General features: G+C 37.0%; 1 protein-coding gene across 4 annotated transcripts in view; it reads left to right on the forward strand.

The window, feature by feature from the left end:
- The window catches only part of slc44a1b (solute carrier family 44 member 1b), a 29,216-nt gene extending 17,156 nt beyond the window's left edge, over positions 1 to 12,060 (forward strand). For 2 of the 4 annotated variants that reach the window (XM_081383328.1, XM_081383330.1), the window contains exons 12-16: positions 2,697 to 2,780; positions 3,765 to 3,902; positions 5,144 to 5,380; positions 6,846 to 6,923; positions 11,624 to 12,060. In XM_081383328.1, the coding sequence (XP_081239454.1) occupies positions 2,697 to 2,780; positions 3,765 to 3,902; positions 5,144 to 5,380; positions 6,846 to 6,923; positions 11,624 to 11,647 (561 nt within the window). In that variant the 3' untranslated portion in view covers positions 11,648 to 12,060. Of the gene's footprint in view, positions 1 to 2,696; positions 2,781 to 3,764; positions 3,903 to 5,143; positions 5,381 to 6,845; positions 9,080 to 11,623 lie in introns of those variants that run through there. The other 2 variants (XM_081383329.1, XM_081383327.1) reach the window with 2 other exon arrangements.
- The last annotated feature ends 5,486 nt before the right edge of the window (positions 12,061 to 17,546 follow it).

Below are 17,546 nucleotides of genomic sequence, written 5' to 3' on the forward strand. Positions count from 1 at the left end.
CTTTTGTTGTCGCATGTTTTCCCCACGAGCTCCCCCTACAGCTGTGGGGGGGGCGTATATTTCACAACACGGTTGTAAAAAACTCACTTGCGGCGGCCTCCTCCCCCTCTCTACCACTGCTCATGTGCGTTTGTTTTGATCGGAGCAAGCCAACTGAATCGTGTGGAGCTATGTCTACCGAGGTGGGTAATCTGGTAATACATCATACATGCGTGTGTGTTTATGTCGAATTGCCGTAAAGCAATTCGTGTTTCGCGCTCGTTCTCGTTCTCGCTTCTCACGAGACTTCCAATTTCTATCTTGCCGGGACGGTAGTCCCCAAGTTGCAAGGTTGGTTTTCCGCCTGGGAACGCTGGGGGGAGCGGGGAAAGTCACCAATATCACCAGAACAGGTTGTTTAACCATCCAAATGAATTCTAAACAGTTTTATTAAGTTAAAAAAGTTACCAAGTTCTCCTTTAATATGACTGTCAAATTGAAGTTGAGAGTCAAGTACAAGGCCCAGGTATTTAACCTCTGATACCTGCTGGATCTTATGCCCCATTATTCGTAAATTTAGTTCTTCTGATATGGACTTGAATCTTGAGGCAAAGCAAATAGACAAAGTCTTTTTAAAATTCAATGTTAGACCTGCATTCTGAAACCACACCGCCACAGTTTGCAGGTGTTTTGCCAGTTCATCAGAAACTGCATGCACATTTTTCCCACGCACATAAACCACTGCATCGTCAGCGTACATCTGAAATCCTGCTGTAGGACATGAGTCTGGCAGATCATTAATATACAGTGTAAAGAGCAAGGGCCCAAGAATGGACCCTTGTGGTACTCCGGTATTAATTTTTAAGAATGTAGACATTTCATTATTGACCACCACACACTGCTCTCTCAGTTCAAGATATGATTTTAACCACTGTAAAGTTAATGTTGTGAAGTTAAAGTTGGACAGTTTATTAATAAGGATGTCATGATTTAGTGTATCAAATGCCTTTTTGAGGTCCAAAAAGACGGCGCCAACAATTTCTCCTCTATCTATTGCAAATTTGAGTTGTTCCATAAAGAAGCAGTTTGCAGTTTCGGTGGAGTATTGAGGACGGAAGCCAAATTGTAATGGGTGTAAAATGTTATTTGATTGTATAAACGCCATAAGCTGACCATACACAATTTTTTCTAACACCTTTGAAAATACAGGCAAGATGCTAACAGGCCAATAATTGCATGCCTGGTCAGGTGTTCCTGACTTAAATAAAGGCATAACTTTTGCCTGTTTCCAAGGTGTAGGAAATTGTCCGCTCTGAATAGACAAATTGATCAGGTGTGTCAGTGGCTTTACAAAAGTGTTTATATTACGTTTCAAAAAAACAGTATTTATGTGAAAAAGATCCTTACTATAGCTGTTGTTAATTAAATGTATTGCTTCAAGCACTTTTGCTTCATTGGTCTGCTGAAATGAGAATGAAGAGTATTGGTTTATTGATTGATGTTAGCATAGGATCAGATGATTATTTTAGGATTTGCTAAATTTGTCTCAGACGGCCAAAATCACACAGTGTGCAACGGCTTAAGATGTTGTCTAGGAGTATTATGCTAATATTAAATACTAAAAATAGTAAAAACACTTTTTTGCATTTAAGTCCTTTCATGGTAGAGACAGTGTTCTTTCAGTTTTATTCATATACTATTATAGTTTTTGTTCATATTATTTTAATTAGATTTTATTTTTATATTTACATTTTTAATTTAATTTTAAACTTTTAGCCATTTTGTGTTGTGAGTTTTTTTTGTCATTTTTAATTATTATTATTTTTTTTAATATGTATGTGTTTTTTTATTGTATTTATTTATTCGTTTAAGTTACTTCAAGTTAAACTAAACAAAAATGAGAAATGTTGTGTTTAAAAAAATCGATTTTATTTATTTTTATATAAAATTATATTTTATAATTTAATATTTTATCATTTAAATATTTCATTTCAGTTAAAGGGATAGTTCACCCAAATATTTAAATTAAGCCACTATTTACTCATCCTGGTGTTGTTTTAATGCTGTATACCCTTTCTTTTTCGGACCACAAAAGGATTTTTTTTTTTTTTTAATGTCCTGCTCGCACTCGTCCATATAATGGCACTGAATAGCGCCCAGCATCAAAAAGACACAAAAGTATCACAAAATGACCCTATGTGACACGTGCTGTATATTCCAAGTGTTGTGGGGTGTCTTAGTGTTAATTTACTGATAAATTGTGCACAATAAAACCACCTTCAGTGAATATGCTCAATTTTGACTTCATGCAGTCTTGAAGAATACTAGTTATATACTGTATATATAGCCTACTGTAGAATGGCTTAAACTGAATTTTGCTTTGGCTTTTTGAATCAGAGAAATTACTTTTCTTGTCTGAAAATGTTTTTCTAAATACTTCCTTTGGTATTTTCTAGTGTTTTGGGTGGGTATCTTTTGAAGTTAATGCTGCAAGCTATTTATTACTGTCCTCTTGGGTTCCACTTTGTTGAACTATCATTTACTTGATATATGGCTAGTGATCTTGGGAATATAATGAACTCTAATAGATATCAGCACCAGCTTTATAGAGACAGATTTGGAGCATTAAGGTAGTGGCTGACAAATGTGCAACAGACATGCACTGTGGGTAACATCTGCGCTCGCTCTGATTCTGTTCCATGTTACGCGCCCCACAGGAAAACGCTTGTGCACGCTGCATGCTGAAGGCCTGTATCTGCTGTCTGTGGTGTCTGGAGAAGTGCCTCAACTATCTGAATCAGGTACGTCACTTTATGGATTACTGCAAATTGAGGTAGAAATTGTCTGTGTGGTGTTTTTAATATGCTTTAAGACAAAAAATGTGCACATTCATAAGTCAACACCATTTCTGAGTATTTTCTCCTTAAAACTGCAGTTAACCAAAGACCGTTTCAAAAACGCGGTTTGAAAAAAACGCGGTTCTCTATGTCACAAACATGTTGTAACCAGTCACTTCAACGTGCTGGCGGGCTTTAGCATATCATTAACTATGATGCAAAGCAGGGGAGTCTCAAGAGAAGCCAGGTTATCCCAGTATATTTTTCTGTTGATATGAAAATCAGGTGAATTATATATATGATGTATGTTACAATGTTATGATGATTGATGAACCATATGCCTTTCTCCACTGACTCTCTTGAGTTGTTCAAAGTGTTTCTAAGGATGCTGACTGTTAGAAGGCAGCTGTCTGACTCTGAGATGGCAAATTGGACCATGGTTTGTGTAACATTAGCAACACATTATTAGCTGTTTGATAATGTAGTCAAGCCAAAGTCTAATCATACCATTATGTGTCTGACGTTGTAGAGAGCGATACATAAAACGCATTACTATTCTGATACATCGACTTCTAGAAGAGCCTGTATAATTCACTCTTCCACTTCTTCTTCTGAAACAGTTTCTGGTTCAAACATATATGGATGAATTAAACCAGTATTTCCACATGCCATTGTGCAGTGTTTACTACAGTAAAGTTGACTGAGTGGATCTCTGAGCTCGTGTGATTGATGGAGGCGGGGACTAATTTGCATATGCATGGTTCCACGTATACTAAATGAGGCAAGGGTGTAGAGTTACATTCAAGCTATTTTAAGGCATGAGGAAATTATTTTCACAGGAAAAAACATTTCACTATGTAATTTTAGTGATCAAAAATGAGTTTTAAGGGATACATTTATTGACTCCAGGGGGACTTTGATCTATTAATTCTTGTAATCTGTTTCTAGAATGCTTATGCGGCGACGGCCATAAACAGCACCAGTTTCTGCACCTCGGCCCGCGATGCCTTCATGATCCTGGTGGAAAACGCTCTTAGGGTGGCGACCATCAACACCGTTGGAGATTTCGTTCTCTTCCTGGGCAAGGTGAAAGACGGATGAGTTTTGATAGTAGTAGTTGAATATTTAAAGAACTGTAAATGATGCAAGGTAAACTGTTTAATTCAGTGGTTTGAGGAGTGCCATTTTCTTTTGTATGTTGACATACACTACCATTCAAGTTTGGGGTCAGCAAGATTTTTGAAAAAAATGTATTTGTATTTGATCAAAAATACAGTAAAACATTTACATGTGTTAAATATGATTACAATTTAAAATAACTGTTTTAAATTTTTATATATATATATTTTAAAAGGCAATATATTCATGTGATAAATTATTCCATTTTCAGCATAATTTCTCTAGTCTTCAGTGTCACATGATCCTTCAGAAATCATTCCAAATTTCCGATATGCTGACTTGGTGCCCAAAAAACAGTTCTTCTTATTATTAATGTTAAAAACAGTTGTGCTGGTTAATATTCTTTTTTTGTGAAAAGCATGATACATTTTTTTTTCATGATTCTTCAATGAATAGAAAGCTCAAAAGAACAGCATTTATTTGAATGCCTTTAAAAAAAGTCTTTACTGTCACTTTTGATCAATATAACGTATCCTTGCAGAATTAAAGTGTTAATTTCTTTTAAAAAAAATCGCACTGACCCCAAACTTTTGAATTGTAGTGAATGTCCTACATCCAGCATAACTCTTATTAACAATGACAATTCAGTTAAAAAAAGTTCACTCATGAAAAGATTTTTAATAATGAGGCCAGATTAAGTTTTAGGTTACATTTGTAATTCATTTTAAATTTTAAATGATTAAATTGCTGCTAAAAGCAACTTTTATGGCCTCAAACAGACATGAACTAAGTCACAAGCTTAGAAAATTTAGATCTGCATGAATTATCATGGTAGTTCAAGCTGGTTATGCTGGATGTGCTGGTGTGGATGGATGTCCAATCCTGCTCCTGGAGGCCCACTGTCTTGCAAAGTTTAGCTCCAACCCCAATTAAACACACCTGAACCAGGTAAACAAGGTCTCATTAGGCATACTAGAATCTTCCAGGCAGGCGTGTTGAGGCAAGTTGGACAGTGGCCCTCTAGGACCGAGTTTGGACACCGATGGGCTGGACAGAATGCTACTGGTTAAGTAACATCATTCTGATGAAGCTGGTTTACCAAGAACGCCTTGATGGTTCAGCAACCCATGCTGTAAACCAAAATCTTTCCAGTAGGATTTCTTTCTTGGTTGTTCTATCTGCTAATTGAGCGTTTGGGTACCGTGCAGATCCTGATCGTGTCGTGCACGGCGTTCGCTGGGGTGTTAGCGCTGAACTATCAGAGGGATTACACCGAGTGGGTCCTGCCGCTCATCATCGTGTGTCTGTTCGCGTTCCTGGTGGCACACTGCTTCCTGTCCATCTTCGAGATCGTAGTGGACGTGCTCTTCCTCTGTTTTGCCATCGACACCAAATACAACAATGGCACACCTGGGAGGGAGTTCTACATGGACAAGGCCCTGATGGTGAGTCGACGCTGAAGAAAAGGTTGCAGACAGTCTGTGCATTCTCTCCTTCTGTCGCCGTAAATAGTCTCAGTGTTGAGGGCACACTTGCCATCTGAGTCACGTTTCTGATTTGTGTTGTAGCTCCGTTCGTTCGTTCTTTTGAATGCAGGCTCTCTGCTGGCCTGGATATGTTAATATTTTAAGATTCAGATGGTGTCCCAGATATTCTCTCTTGGACAACTTTCACCTTTTGTTTTGAAAAGCTGGTTGATTTTGCAAGGGGGAAAAAAAACTCAACAGAAGGCTGGTTTCTTGTGCACTCTTATGAAAGCGTTCTCCTTTTCACATAGTCAGCCAAATCGTGTAGCCAACAGCTTTGTGAAATCAAAAGAGAAGGCTTGAGCCTTGAGGTGCTGCACAGAATCACAGCCCTTCAGATATGCAAAGTCACTAACCGTAAAGGTTGTAGCACAGCAACTGACTTTGGAACTGCTTTCCTTCTGAGAGCTTCTTTGGTTAAAGATATGTGTTCAGTCTTTCAATCACTGGCATCAATTCAGAACGTTTTTATTTTTGGCGGGAAAGCCGTTTTCCAACTGCACATTAAGTAGCCCTAGTCTGCTTTAAAATGGTCTTCTGGTGTAAGAAATATGGAATACTATTTGCAGTTGGTTTGAAAACGATCTGACAATTTGTGGAAATGATCTGCTCTTGGTTAAGCATCATTTACTTCACAAAATCGTCATTCAACAAGGTAAAGTGGAAATTATGATTTGTTTTACTGGAATTGAAAACATTTTCAACAGATTTTCCAAATTATATATAATTTTTTAGGTCCATTCTTTTGGTCCCATTTGCATTTGGATAATATTTTCATAATACAAAAGCTTTTTTTAAACAATTTTTTTGTTGATCATGCATCCATATGTTTTATAATTATTATGTAATTCATATTATTCTCAGTGGTGATTCTCATTACTGTCATGAAGTAATTTTATTATATTAAAATACTGTGAAGATTCTTTAAAATCAGTACAAAAGGGAGAACAACAAATACTGTGAAAATATAATTTATGTGTGTGTGGGTTTGTAGTATTTGTTGTTCTGCATTTAATTTACGCTGATTTAAATACAAAAATATTGTATGAACCTAATATATAATGATCTATCTATCTATCTATCTATCTATCTATCTATCTATCTATCTATCTATCTATCTATCTATCTATCTATCTATCTATCTATCTATCTATCTATCTATCTATCTATCTATCTATCTATCTATCTATCTATCTATCTATCATATATTTAAAATATGTTAAAAAAAGGACAGTAATGAGAATTTGGGAATTAAAACGTGATTAATTATCATTAGAATGTCTTTATGCTTCTTACATAAATCAAACATGTATTCAGACCTAGAGTGAAAAAGCCTCTTGGTGTGCGGGACTGTAGTTTGACTTCTTTCTTTCATCTCCTGCAGGAGTTTGTGGAGAACAGCAGGAGGTCAATGGCGATGGAGGAGCGGGGGCGCAGCAAGCGCGCCCGTCCCAAGGAAGAGGTAGAGTTGACGGAGGTTAAGGCCATGGTGAGTGGTGACGTGGGTGAGGCAGGGGCGGAGTGGCAGGAGCTCCAGGAGTTCCACCTGTACTATCTGCTGCTGTGTGTGCTGGTGGACTGGGCCCTGACGGAGCACAATCTGGTGCTGTGCCTCACACAAGACATGATCATCTTCCTGTCTGTCTGCCTGCCCACCTCCACCCTCTTCTTCCTGGTCACATTGCTCCAGAACACACCCGTGGCTGTTGCTGCATGCTGACTAACGCTTCCTCCCCTCCTTCTATCATTTCATCCATCTTTCTATGCATCACACTAACAGAGCATGAACATCTATTTTTCTATCAGTGGATTATTATTAGAATTTTTTTTTTTAAATCTTTTTTTCCATTCCATTTTTGCCTCTTCTTTTTTTACTGACTGTCTTGAACTCATATGGCGGCTATAAACTCTACTGATATATCCGTGGCCTTAAAAACACCATGTTGCTCTTTGGAGGAAAGATAATTGAAACTGCCAGGCTGGTAAAACAAGAGGAGAAGAGGAAGGGAAAACTTTATCTCTCACATGGATGGTCATATTATGATCAATAATATAAAAGGATTCTCCACAATTCTTAGTTAGCAATTTAGCTGGTGACACTCTTGGCTGACTGGATAAACCACTGCAAATCGTGAGTTTAAAGGGACACTTCACCCATTTGCATTAAGCTTTGCATTGTTAGAAACCCAGTCATACTATTGAATGGTCGTGCAACACTCTCTCATTTTCCCCTGAGACGGGAGAAATTCGTTATTTACCTCTTACACTTCCTCCTACAATGACGCAAAAATCGTCATTTTGCGTCATTGTAGGAGGAAGTGTAAGAGGGGGGCATTTCTGTTAAGACTACAGACCTACAGACACTCGTTCCACATCTTTCCCAGGGGGCGGGACCCGCTCACGCTACAGACCTATTACAGATCAGTGGGTGGGACTTTACTCTCTGAAACTGAAAGCAATATCCTCCATCTTGTTTGAAGCTAAGCTAACAGGCGCTGTGGAGACAGATGTACAGTTATGACAATAGCGGAGGAGAGTGCTCAATATGATATAGAGGAAGAGTATTTCGGAAGTCTGATGCTTGAATCAGGTGTTTGTGGCTACCTTTACAAGCCGGGTTATAGCGAAGAGCAGCCGAGGCAGAAGACCTGCCTGCCGCGGACGAGGAGCCCGGACTGGCTCGAGTTAGGGCGGACCGGTGGCGCCGGTGATCTCACTATGCAGCTACGAACCGCTACGAACACAGGGATCGAGTCCGTCTGCAGCAAAGAATTTCAACGATGACAAATTCTCCTGGACGAAATCTCTGAATCAGACGAGGACACGGACGTTTGTGTTGAGAACTATCCTAGTTTCGCACCGCATATGTTCTGACTGAACATCCAGGTACCATGCAATAATTCACCTTTTCGAAAGAAATACAAACGAGGAGTAATGCACTATATGAGTTCGCCAACTAACTAGACATTTTGTGTGAATGTGAAATGAATTTCAAGCTCTGGTAGTAGCTAGCCTTGTAGACGGAAGAGTGATTTCTCTTATAGGCAGATATGCGCTTTCTGGATTAGTGGGAGTGGCTTGCGGAGCTGTGCAATGTGGTGCATTGTGGGAGTTGTTGTCTTTCATTCAAATGCGTCCTGAAGTTATTTTTTGTCTTTTCTCGGTAACGAAGGCACCAAATTCAAAAATTATTTTACATTTCGACTACATATATGACCCACTTTAAATAAAAAACAATGTTCAAATGGGTGAAATGACCCTTTAAACACTAAACTATCAAAATACTATTGGGTCAGTTTAGTTTGTTTAGTAAGATAATATTGGGACTGACTGTATATGGGTCGTTGACATGAAATGTTGATCCAGGTTCTTTTGTGTGACATGCTATTAAAGATTCTCAAAATCGACTAGTCAGTGTGTTTAGGATGACTAGTTGATGACTTTGTTTTTCTATTATTAATTGACATGCAGTTTTCCTGACACTGATTGAGAGATGGTACAGAATATTTATTTTAAAGTGCTTTTTCGGATATTACCTTTTGTGTAGTGTGTAAGATAACTGTTTGTGAATGTAAAAGCTCTGCAAAGTTTTAAAGATCAAAGTTAAAACCGATTCTGAACTGCATGTAACGAGTCGTCAGTAATTCCAGTCATATTTCCTTCTCGAACTTACGTAGGTTTGAAACAAATTTGCATAATTCCAGCCTATGGCTTTCATTGGCTGCCCGCCGCGAACCACGTCTACTTTGACCTTCAAACATTGTAGTTGCAGCTGAGACTGGAAGAGTTTGGTGCGTGTTGTCGACATGTTTTCAGCACTGCGAAAGCAAATCCACATTCACTTTCAAAGGATATCTGACCAATCAGAGAAGAGTAGTCTCTCGGTAAGGCGGGTTTAGAGAAACTGAATCCTTTATCGAACCATTTCAGAGTGAGAAATGAGACAATTCTAATGTTTTTTTTTTTTTTTTTACTTTGGATTCATTGTATTGTAGGCGACCTCCAAAACAAAATTAGGAGCCTTTAAAATAGCATTTTAGGAGAACTTAAAAAAACAACCCTTTTTAATACCACTAAAATATCGTTTGTCACTCCACAAGATTATTTAAAGGGATAGTTAGCCCAAAAATGAAAAATGTCTCATGTTGTTCCTAGGGATGGGACGATTACCGGTTTCACGATAAACCACGATAAAATGTGCTGACGGTTAGTAATATCGTTTAAAATTTAATTATCATTAAAACCGTGTTTGATTATCGCGATTTAGATCCTGTTCAGGCAGCAACAGTCTGACGCAGGCGCAGCGCGCAATGTTATTTTTTTATTCAAGAAGGAATTGCGGAAGGCAGTGACCGTGCTCGGGAGATTTTTCAGCCTTTTAAAAGAACCAATTCTGATGTGTGGTCATATTTTGGCTTTAACAAAAGTCCTGAGGGAAACTTAATCGAGGATGGTCACCCTGTCAGCAGAACATGCACAAGAAAAAGTCGCTGCAATAACTTCAGATCTGCCGAGTCGTCTTGTGACCATCACCGACTGTTGTATAGCGAACGCAAGGCAAGTTAACTTTGACCTCAATACCAAAACTACGTCTGGGAAATAATTGGGCACGAAATGTTGTTTTAAGTTGAACTATTTTATATCAATAAACGTGAAACTTCCGCAGTTGAGTAAAGTTCGCAGCAAGTGGCTTAGCCAAAGACGAACGAACAAGTTCAAACAAGACTATTAAGAGTGACATTTAAGGGATAATAATTTATATTCATTATACACTTATTACACCGATTTTTTTTTTTTTTTTTACCACATAGGCTAATTACGGGGACATTGAATTGAGATTAATGTTTTCTTACCTTTTTATAAATCATGTACAGCGTACAAAGCAACCGTTCAGATAAGATGATCACAACAATATCATCAAACTCTGTAAACAACAAATCAACTCTGATTTATTAATTTTCAATACAATTAAAAACGGAGACGCGACGGCAAATTGTATTTGAATGAAACGAGAGAGCGCGTCCGTTGTGATAGCTACATGTTGTAGGCTAACGTCTGTCAGAGAGTTTGAAGTCTGCCCAGATGAAGAATACATGACAGTGCAAATGAACTGGTAGTTCCACGAGACTTTTATAGATGTTTTCTCTCAGTTAAGCACACTCTTCACATACATGTCGAAGAGCGAATGTTAAAAGGGAAAAGAAAACACTAAAAAACTCTCTACAAATCAAAGTGGAAGTAAACACATTATAATAACAACGGTCAGCAGTAGAACGGTCATCTTCCTCTTTGCGCGAGTAATCTCACTCTCACTGTGCGTGCGCTCTCACATAAAAACAGCATGCATACAATAACGTAGGCTACGCCATAGAAGTAGTTATCTTAAAGGCACATTAACATTCCTGTCATGAACACTACTTAACACTAGGTGGCCGTTACAATGCATGTGCGCGGTCTTATGATGCGTTGCTATTGATTCATTATAAGGAAGGAAATGCTTTAAAAAGTGCATAGAGCTGCTTGTTTTATTTGTTGTTTGTTGATTTTCAAATATAAAACTTGTTGCAATGTCTTCAGTGTGAGCATCAACCCTTTTTGAACACTTTCATCACGTTTTAACAAAACCGTGATAATATTGATAACCGCGATAATTTTGGTCACTATTATCGTGATATTAAATTTCCATACCGTCCCATCCCTAGTTGTTCCAAACGTGTTCATAGTATGAAAGTCTCTGACTGGGCAAAATTCAAAATGTTTGTTTTTGGGTCAAACTTCTTTTTACATGAACTGCAAGAAAATTATATACGTTTCCTTATAAATGTCCTTATTTAACCCTAAACTCTTCGCATTATATTTAACACTAAAAGTTTGCATTATTTGTCAACTACCCATATACTCTCTGTGTTCCTGAAATCTGTTGTTATTAATATCGTTGGTGTGTTTTAGAGGGGAGAATCTGGTTTCAAGACAGCCTTTACCATCCATCATAACACCCTCTCAATAAGCATGGCTTCTCACACCTGCTTTTTGCATTTTGCAATGCTATTTAATGGCATTCTGCTCCTTGAAAACTGATGAAGTGGACTAACTCCTCCAGATCCAGATCAGATGAATGGTTGTTGGTTTGTTTGGGACTAATGGCGTCTTTCTTTCCTGTAGGCTCCCGGGACAAGCTCTGCTTGACCAAAATCAGCCCATGGGACTTTTTAAAGACATTCCAAAATGTTTATTTTTACCAATGTGTAACATGTTTACTATGGTTTCACTCCAGGGAATACAATATTTTAATAAGAAACTGTAAAAAAAAAAATGAAATAACAATGTAATGAAGCACTTTATATTGGAGCGCTGCATATTTTAAAAAGCCTGATGCATTTTTCGTAGTGATGTCCTTTTTATAAGACTAAAAAAACAAACAGTTGCCATCTAGTGAAACACAGTATTAATAATGTCTAGAATCACTGTTTTTATTGTCAATTTTTTCATAACAAAATTTTCTTTGCGTTTATGAGAAACCCACATACTGCAGTGCAGCACTTGTTTTTTTTTCTTTTAATCCAAATACTGAAGCATCTATGCTTTTTATTTCTTAATTTAAAAAAAAGAAAAAAAAAAGAGAGAAAATGCTTGGTTGTGTTATTTTACTAAAATAACGTTACCATGCTTGAGAATGAAGTCTGAGGGCCTTTCACTTCTGTGTAAAAAGATTGGTTGGTTGCTTTCCCTCCAATGGTGGTGATTTTTAGTTTGTTTCTGAGTTGTGATAAAACTGGTCAAAAGGTCAATTTTTTCCTGCTGTGTCTGTTAGTACTGGGAGAAACTGGGAGGAAGATGTTAATGGTTTCTAACTACAATCCACAGTTGCTGTAACTATGAGTATAAGTGACATTTACAACAAAAAGCACATACAAAAACAAATATATTACACAATATGGTGACTTCACCTGTACAGTTACACTACCAGTCAAAAGATTTTTTTTTTAATGTTTTTGAAAAGTCTCTTATGCTCTCCAATGCCACATATATTTGAACAAAAAATACAGTACAACAGTAATATTGTGAAATATTATTACAAGTTAAAAAAAAAACTTTTCTGTTTGAATATATTTTAAAGAGTAATTTATTCCTGTGATCAAAGCTGATTTTTCAGCATCATTACTCCAGTCTTCAGTGTCACATGATCCTTCATCATTCCAATATGTTGATTTGATGCTCAAGAAACATTTCGTTGTTAAAAACGGTTGTGCTGCTTAATATTTTTGTGGAAATAGAAACATTTTGTAACATTTTAAATGTCTTTACTGTAACTTAATCAATTCTTAATATGGATAAGAGACTAATTTCAAAAACATAAAAAAACTGTAATGATTCCAAACTTTTGACCGGTAGTGCACGTAGAAATGGTTTGTTAGCTTAACGGCTAATTCAGAGCAATTCATCCTTCAAAGAAATGCAAGGCTACTCCTGTTCGTAATCAGCAGTGGGGCTATTCTGGTGCTGTAATGTGGCTTGGACATTGTCTTTGGTTGTTAAAGTAACTTGACCTTGCCTCATTTGACTGAAATTGAGCGCATGAGTATCTATGATGGTGATCCACAGCATTAAGCACTGAACTCTCCTTGGGTGCAATTCCTTATCCAACCTGTAGGAGTAAAATGGCACAATGTTGCCTTTTCTACTTTGGGAGATATGTACCAATGTTAGCTTTTACATACTTTTGTAGAACAAGTCATTTCAGTTGTTTTCTTTTGCTTTGCAACCCATGGAGAGTTTGGTCGCTTTAAGCTAGTGAGAGTTCTAGGGCCACCGACTTTCATATCTGCATCAAACTTAAGTCTTCCTACTTGTGTATCTAGAAAGAATCTTGAGAGGAAAAGTATCTTGAAAGGAAAGTCATTTTATTTTCTGCTAGACAGTGGGAGAGGAGGAGAGTCACACAAAACTTGTATTTTGCCTTAACCAACTGAGTGAATGTCGCCCCCTGCTGGATCACATAGACTCGGAATTGAAACGGTTCATAAGCCTTAAAAAGATCTAGATCTAACCATTCACAGTAATTTAACTAACCCATCGGATGACAGAACGTGGTAGATGTGGCTGAGGATCTGCAGTCTATTGTGTTTTTTTTTTTTCTAACAAATGTCAGATTTAGCAAAAATGTCTGTGTGTGCAGTTTTTGTATGGATGTTTTGAACATGTCATGTTACATATTGATAAATATTGACTGAGGAATAGTTTTTTTTTCTTTAGTTTTTTTATTCCATGTTTTCGTGTCTTGCATTGGAGGGAAATGTTGTGAATTGTGTTAAAACAAAGAGGTTTTTTTTTTTTTTGGGAGGGTTCAGAAATGTACTTATGAGATATTAAGAGCATGAATTAAGAAAAAAAAAATCTAGGAGATTTAACATTTGCCACACAAAACTTATGCTGAAAGCATGTTAAATATTGCACTAAGATGGCATTCATTAAACACAGAGATGAATTAAAGATATCTGTAAAACATTTATAATTCAAATCGTCTTATAGCGCATTCAATATAGAGATGTTTCATAAATGTTTAAAGAATCTTCTCCGTCAACAAAATTGTCTTTTAATTTGCTTGACGTTGCAGTTTCTGGTTACGCAACCAACCCACAGTTTTATCAGGTAACATTAACTTGATGACTGAACAAGTAGTTTGTGATTAAAGATGAACGGTGGAACTTGCCTTTTAGGGTGAATCTCACAAAAACATCACCCCAAATGCAAAGAAAAAGAAAAAATAAATGATTTTGCATGAAGAACATTAGAACCATTAAGGTTATTTGTAATTGTGACACTATTTTCATGAGAATTTCGAGGGAAAACGTGCTTAATTTTAATTTCTGTAATGCATCTAGATGTTTTCATTTTAAGACTGTTTTTTATTATTATTATTTTACAATAAACTTTTATTGAAATCAGCACAAGGGCAGGCATACGTGCCCTTATATGAGGTATAAATGCAATTTAGTAAACTTATTCCATTTTATTATTATTTTTATTAATAATTATCTTGACAATTGTGCTTAATTGTCATACAATAATGTCACAATGCAAAAAAATGTTTTGTTTATGCAAAAAACAAACAAAAAAAAAGTTTTGTGAGATGCGTCTTTTTTTTTTTTGACTCAAAATTATTGAACTTAGGGATTTAGGCCAGAAAACTGACCTTACACTGGGCATTTACTGCCTGAGAAAGTTTTTTTTTTATGGATACCAGTGTCAATCACTGGAACAGGAATCTTTTTTGGCCTCAAACATGGTCTTTGGCTCTCCACTTTATATTGCCAAATGTAAGCAGTGCACAAACTCTCTCTTACGCTACCTGGTTGAAAACCAGTTAGCTTTTGTTTTTGTTCATAGCCTTTTTCTTTCTTTAAATCACAGAAAGCATCTCAGTAACAGCTGTGACATCGCTAGTCCTGTCAGTGTGTATTAGAAAGAGACAGACGAGCTGTGCTTAGAGGCAAGCTAGTAAAACCCATAACCACTGCGCGCACACACACACACACACACACACACACACACACACACACACACACACACACACACACACACACATCAGATGACCTGCATGCTCCTGACAAGGGATTTTTCTAACTCTTTAAAACAATGAGCCATTTTTGTAGGAACGTGAACTGTTTGGCATTAGAATACATGTGACTTAACACTGATAGAACAATAGCTTTATTATGCGACAAGCCACTGTTTTTATTTTTCGAGGTGAGATTGTGAGTCTGTTTCTCCTCTTTATTTTGGGAAACTGTGCTTCTGTTCTCGTCACACGGGGGAATAGGCCGATTCTGTTATCAGATACAGTCATGGATAGGCAATACATCAGTTTACTCTTCTGGTGTGATATTAGCTATTAGCTCTTACCTGCAGTAAAGTTGTTTGTAACATGAACTAAGTTTTTGTTGATTTGTTTGATTTTTATATTTATGATTTCATATGTATCCTGTTTTTTAAAGTAATAAAATGGGGGAAAAAATGACTGTTTCTTCAGTGTCAGCTGATCAGACAAGACTTTACACTGGGTTTTCACCAAATATACAGACAAACTGGAGTGAAAAACAGTTTTAGATTTATTATGTGCATGTTTTCGGGATAATATCATTTTGGTTTGTAAACTATGCGTGAGGCTGATAATATATGCATGCATGTGTTATATACAGTAGCAGCACAGTACAAAATCTTTAAACAAAAAACATAAAAGCTTCAAATTTAAAAACAATTCTTTGCTGAAGGGGTTACATATCCGCTACTGTTCAAAAGTTTGGGGTGTTTTAATTAAAGAAGTCTCTTATGCTCAACAAGGCTGCATTTATTTGATCTAAAACCACAGTAAAAAAAGTTATATTATGAAATATTATTACAATTTATTACAACTATTTCCCATTTATTCCTGTGATCAAAGCTGAATTTTCAGCATCATTACTCCAGTCTTCAGTGTCACATGATCCTTCAGAAATCATCCTAATATGCTGATTTGATGCTCAAGAAACATTTATTATCAATGTTGAATTCTTCAATTATTTGAGGAATTGGAAAAAAAAAACAGCATTTATTTGAATTTTTATTTATTTAAAAAAATGTAATAAAGTAAAACTCTTTACTGTCGCTTTTTATCAATTTAATGCATGCTTGCTAAATTAATTTCTGTACAGTTTTGACCCGAATCTTCTGAAGAGTGGCATAGATATGCATCTGTGCAAATATCAGGGGTGCAAACACATGTATGGTCAAAAAAGAGAGAGGTAATCGAAGCCCTCGTCCCGCGGCAAATATCCAGATACTACATTGCCACCATCCCCAACCCACCCCTATAGGCACATAGAGTCAAATGAAATTTAGAAAAACTATCTTGCACTTCTACTTCTTGCTTTACTGCTACTTCCTGAAAACAATTTCACCTGATGATTTGAATAGCTCTTTTTGTAAAGAATTAATAATTCTAGGATGATTGGGGTAATTGTGTAGGGTAGGCCTAGTGCAGTGGTTCCCAAACCTGTCCTGCCGGCACCCCAACACTGCACATTTTCTTTGTCTCCCTAATCAAACACACCTGATTCAACTCATCAGCTCATTAACCCATGTGATAATGAGCTGATGAGTTGAATCAGGTGTGTTTGATTAGGGAGACAAAGAAAATGTGCAGTGTTGGGGTGCCGGCAGGACAGGTTTGGGAACCACTGGCCTAGTGCATCCGCATAGAAACTAATAAACAAAATACAAATATAAATACAATAAAACACAAATACACGAGAAATAAAGCAGTGCTTTATGTTTTTAGGTAAATTAACTGTATTAAGTATTAATACAGTTTATCTTTTGACAAAACGTGATTTTTCTCTTTCTATTGTGTTGCTTGATTAACTTTGGTGACACAAACAGCTGCAGGTATATTGGGCGCTGTCCCTTTAAGACGAATGCACGTATCTAATACCGGTAATGACACGCATCCGTTTTATTTTGACTGCATTTACGGGGAAACTCGTTGAGACGGACACTGGCTTATTTTTTCGTGCACATGTCTGTTCAAACACAAATAGACAAGAAAGAAAAGGGAATTAATTCGGTGTTCACAAACTTCACGTGCTGTCTGCGACTGCGTGGCTCTGTGCGCCGACAGATCTACATTTGGATGTTCAACATAATATATATAGCCTGATACAGCAAAGACAAAGTCGGCAGTATTGACGGCAAAATAGGCTACAGAATATTTCGTTCTGTAGGCGTATTGACAGGGGCAATATTTGAAAATCGATAATTAGGCCTATTTTTTAAATTACAATTATATATGCATTTGTCAAAACCGAGAGACTTTCAAGCATCAAAATTTAATTTATTAATATGTATTTGCGCCTTCTATTTGTCTGAAAACTTCCAACACTCTTGCGTGTCGCGTGAAAAATAGGCGTCGGTTGCGGTTCTATTTCTATCACGGGGTTTCGGCGCGGCTCGAGAAGTGTGTGTGTCACGCAGGCATTGTGCTCTAACACAAGCTCTAACCAGTTAACATGAGAGCCGACATAAAAACGGACACGCCACGCAGAGAGAA

This window comes from Scardinius erythrophthalmus, assembly GCF_964197995.2.
Source record: "Scardinius erythrophthalmus genome assembly, chromosome: 13".
In the NCBI taxonomy this organism is placed as follows: domain Eukaryota; kingdom Metazoa; phylum Chordata; class Actinopteri; order Cypriniformes; family Leuciscidae; genus Scardinius; species Scardinius erythrophthalmus.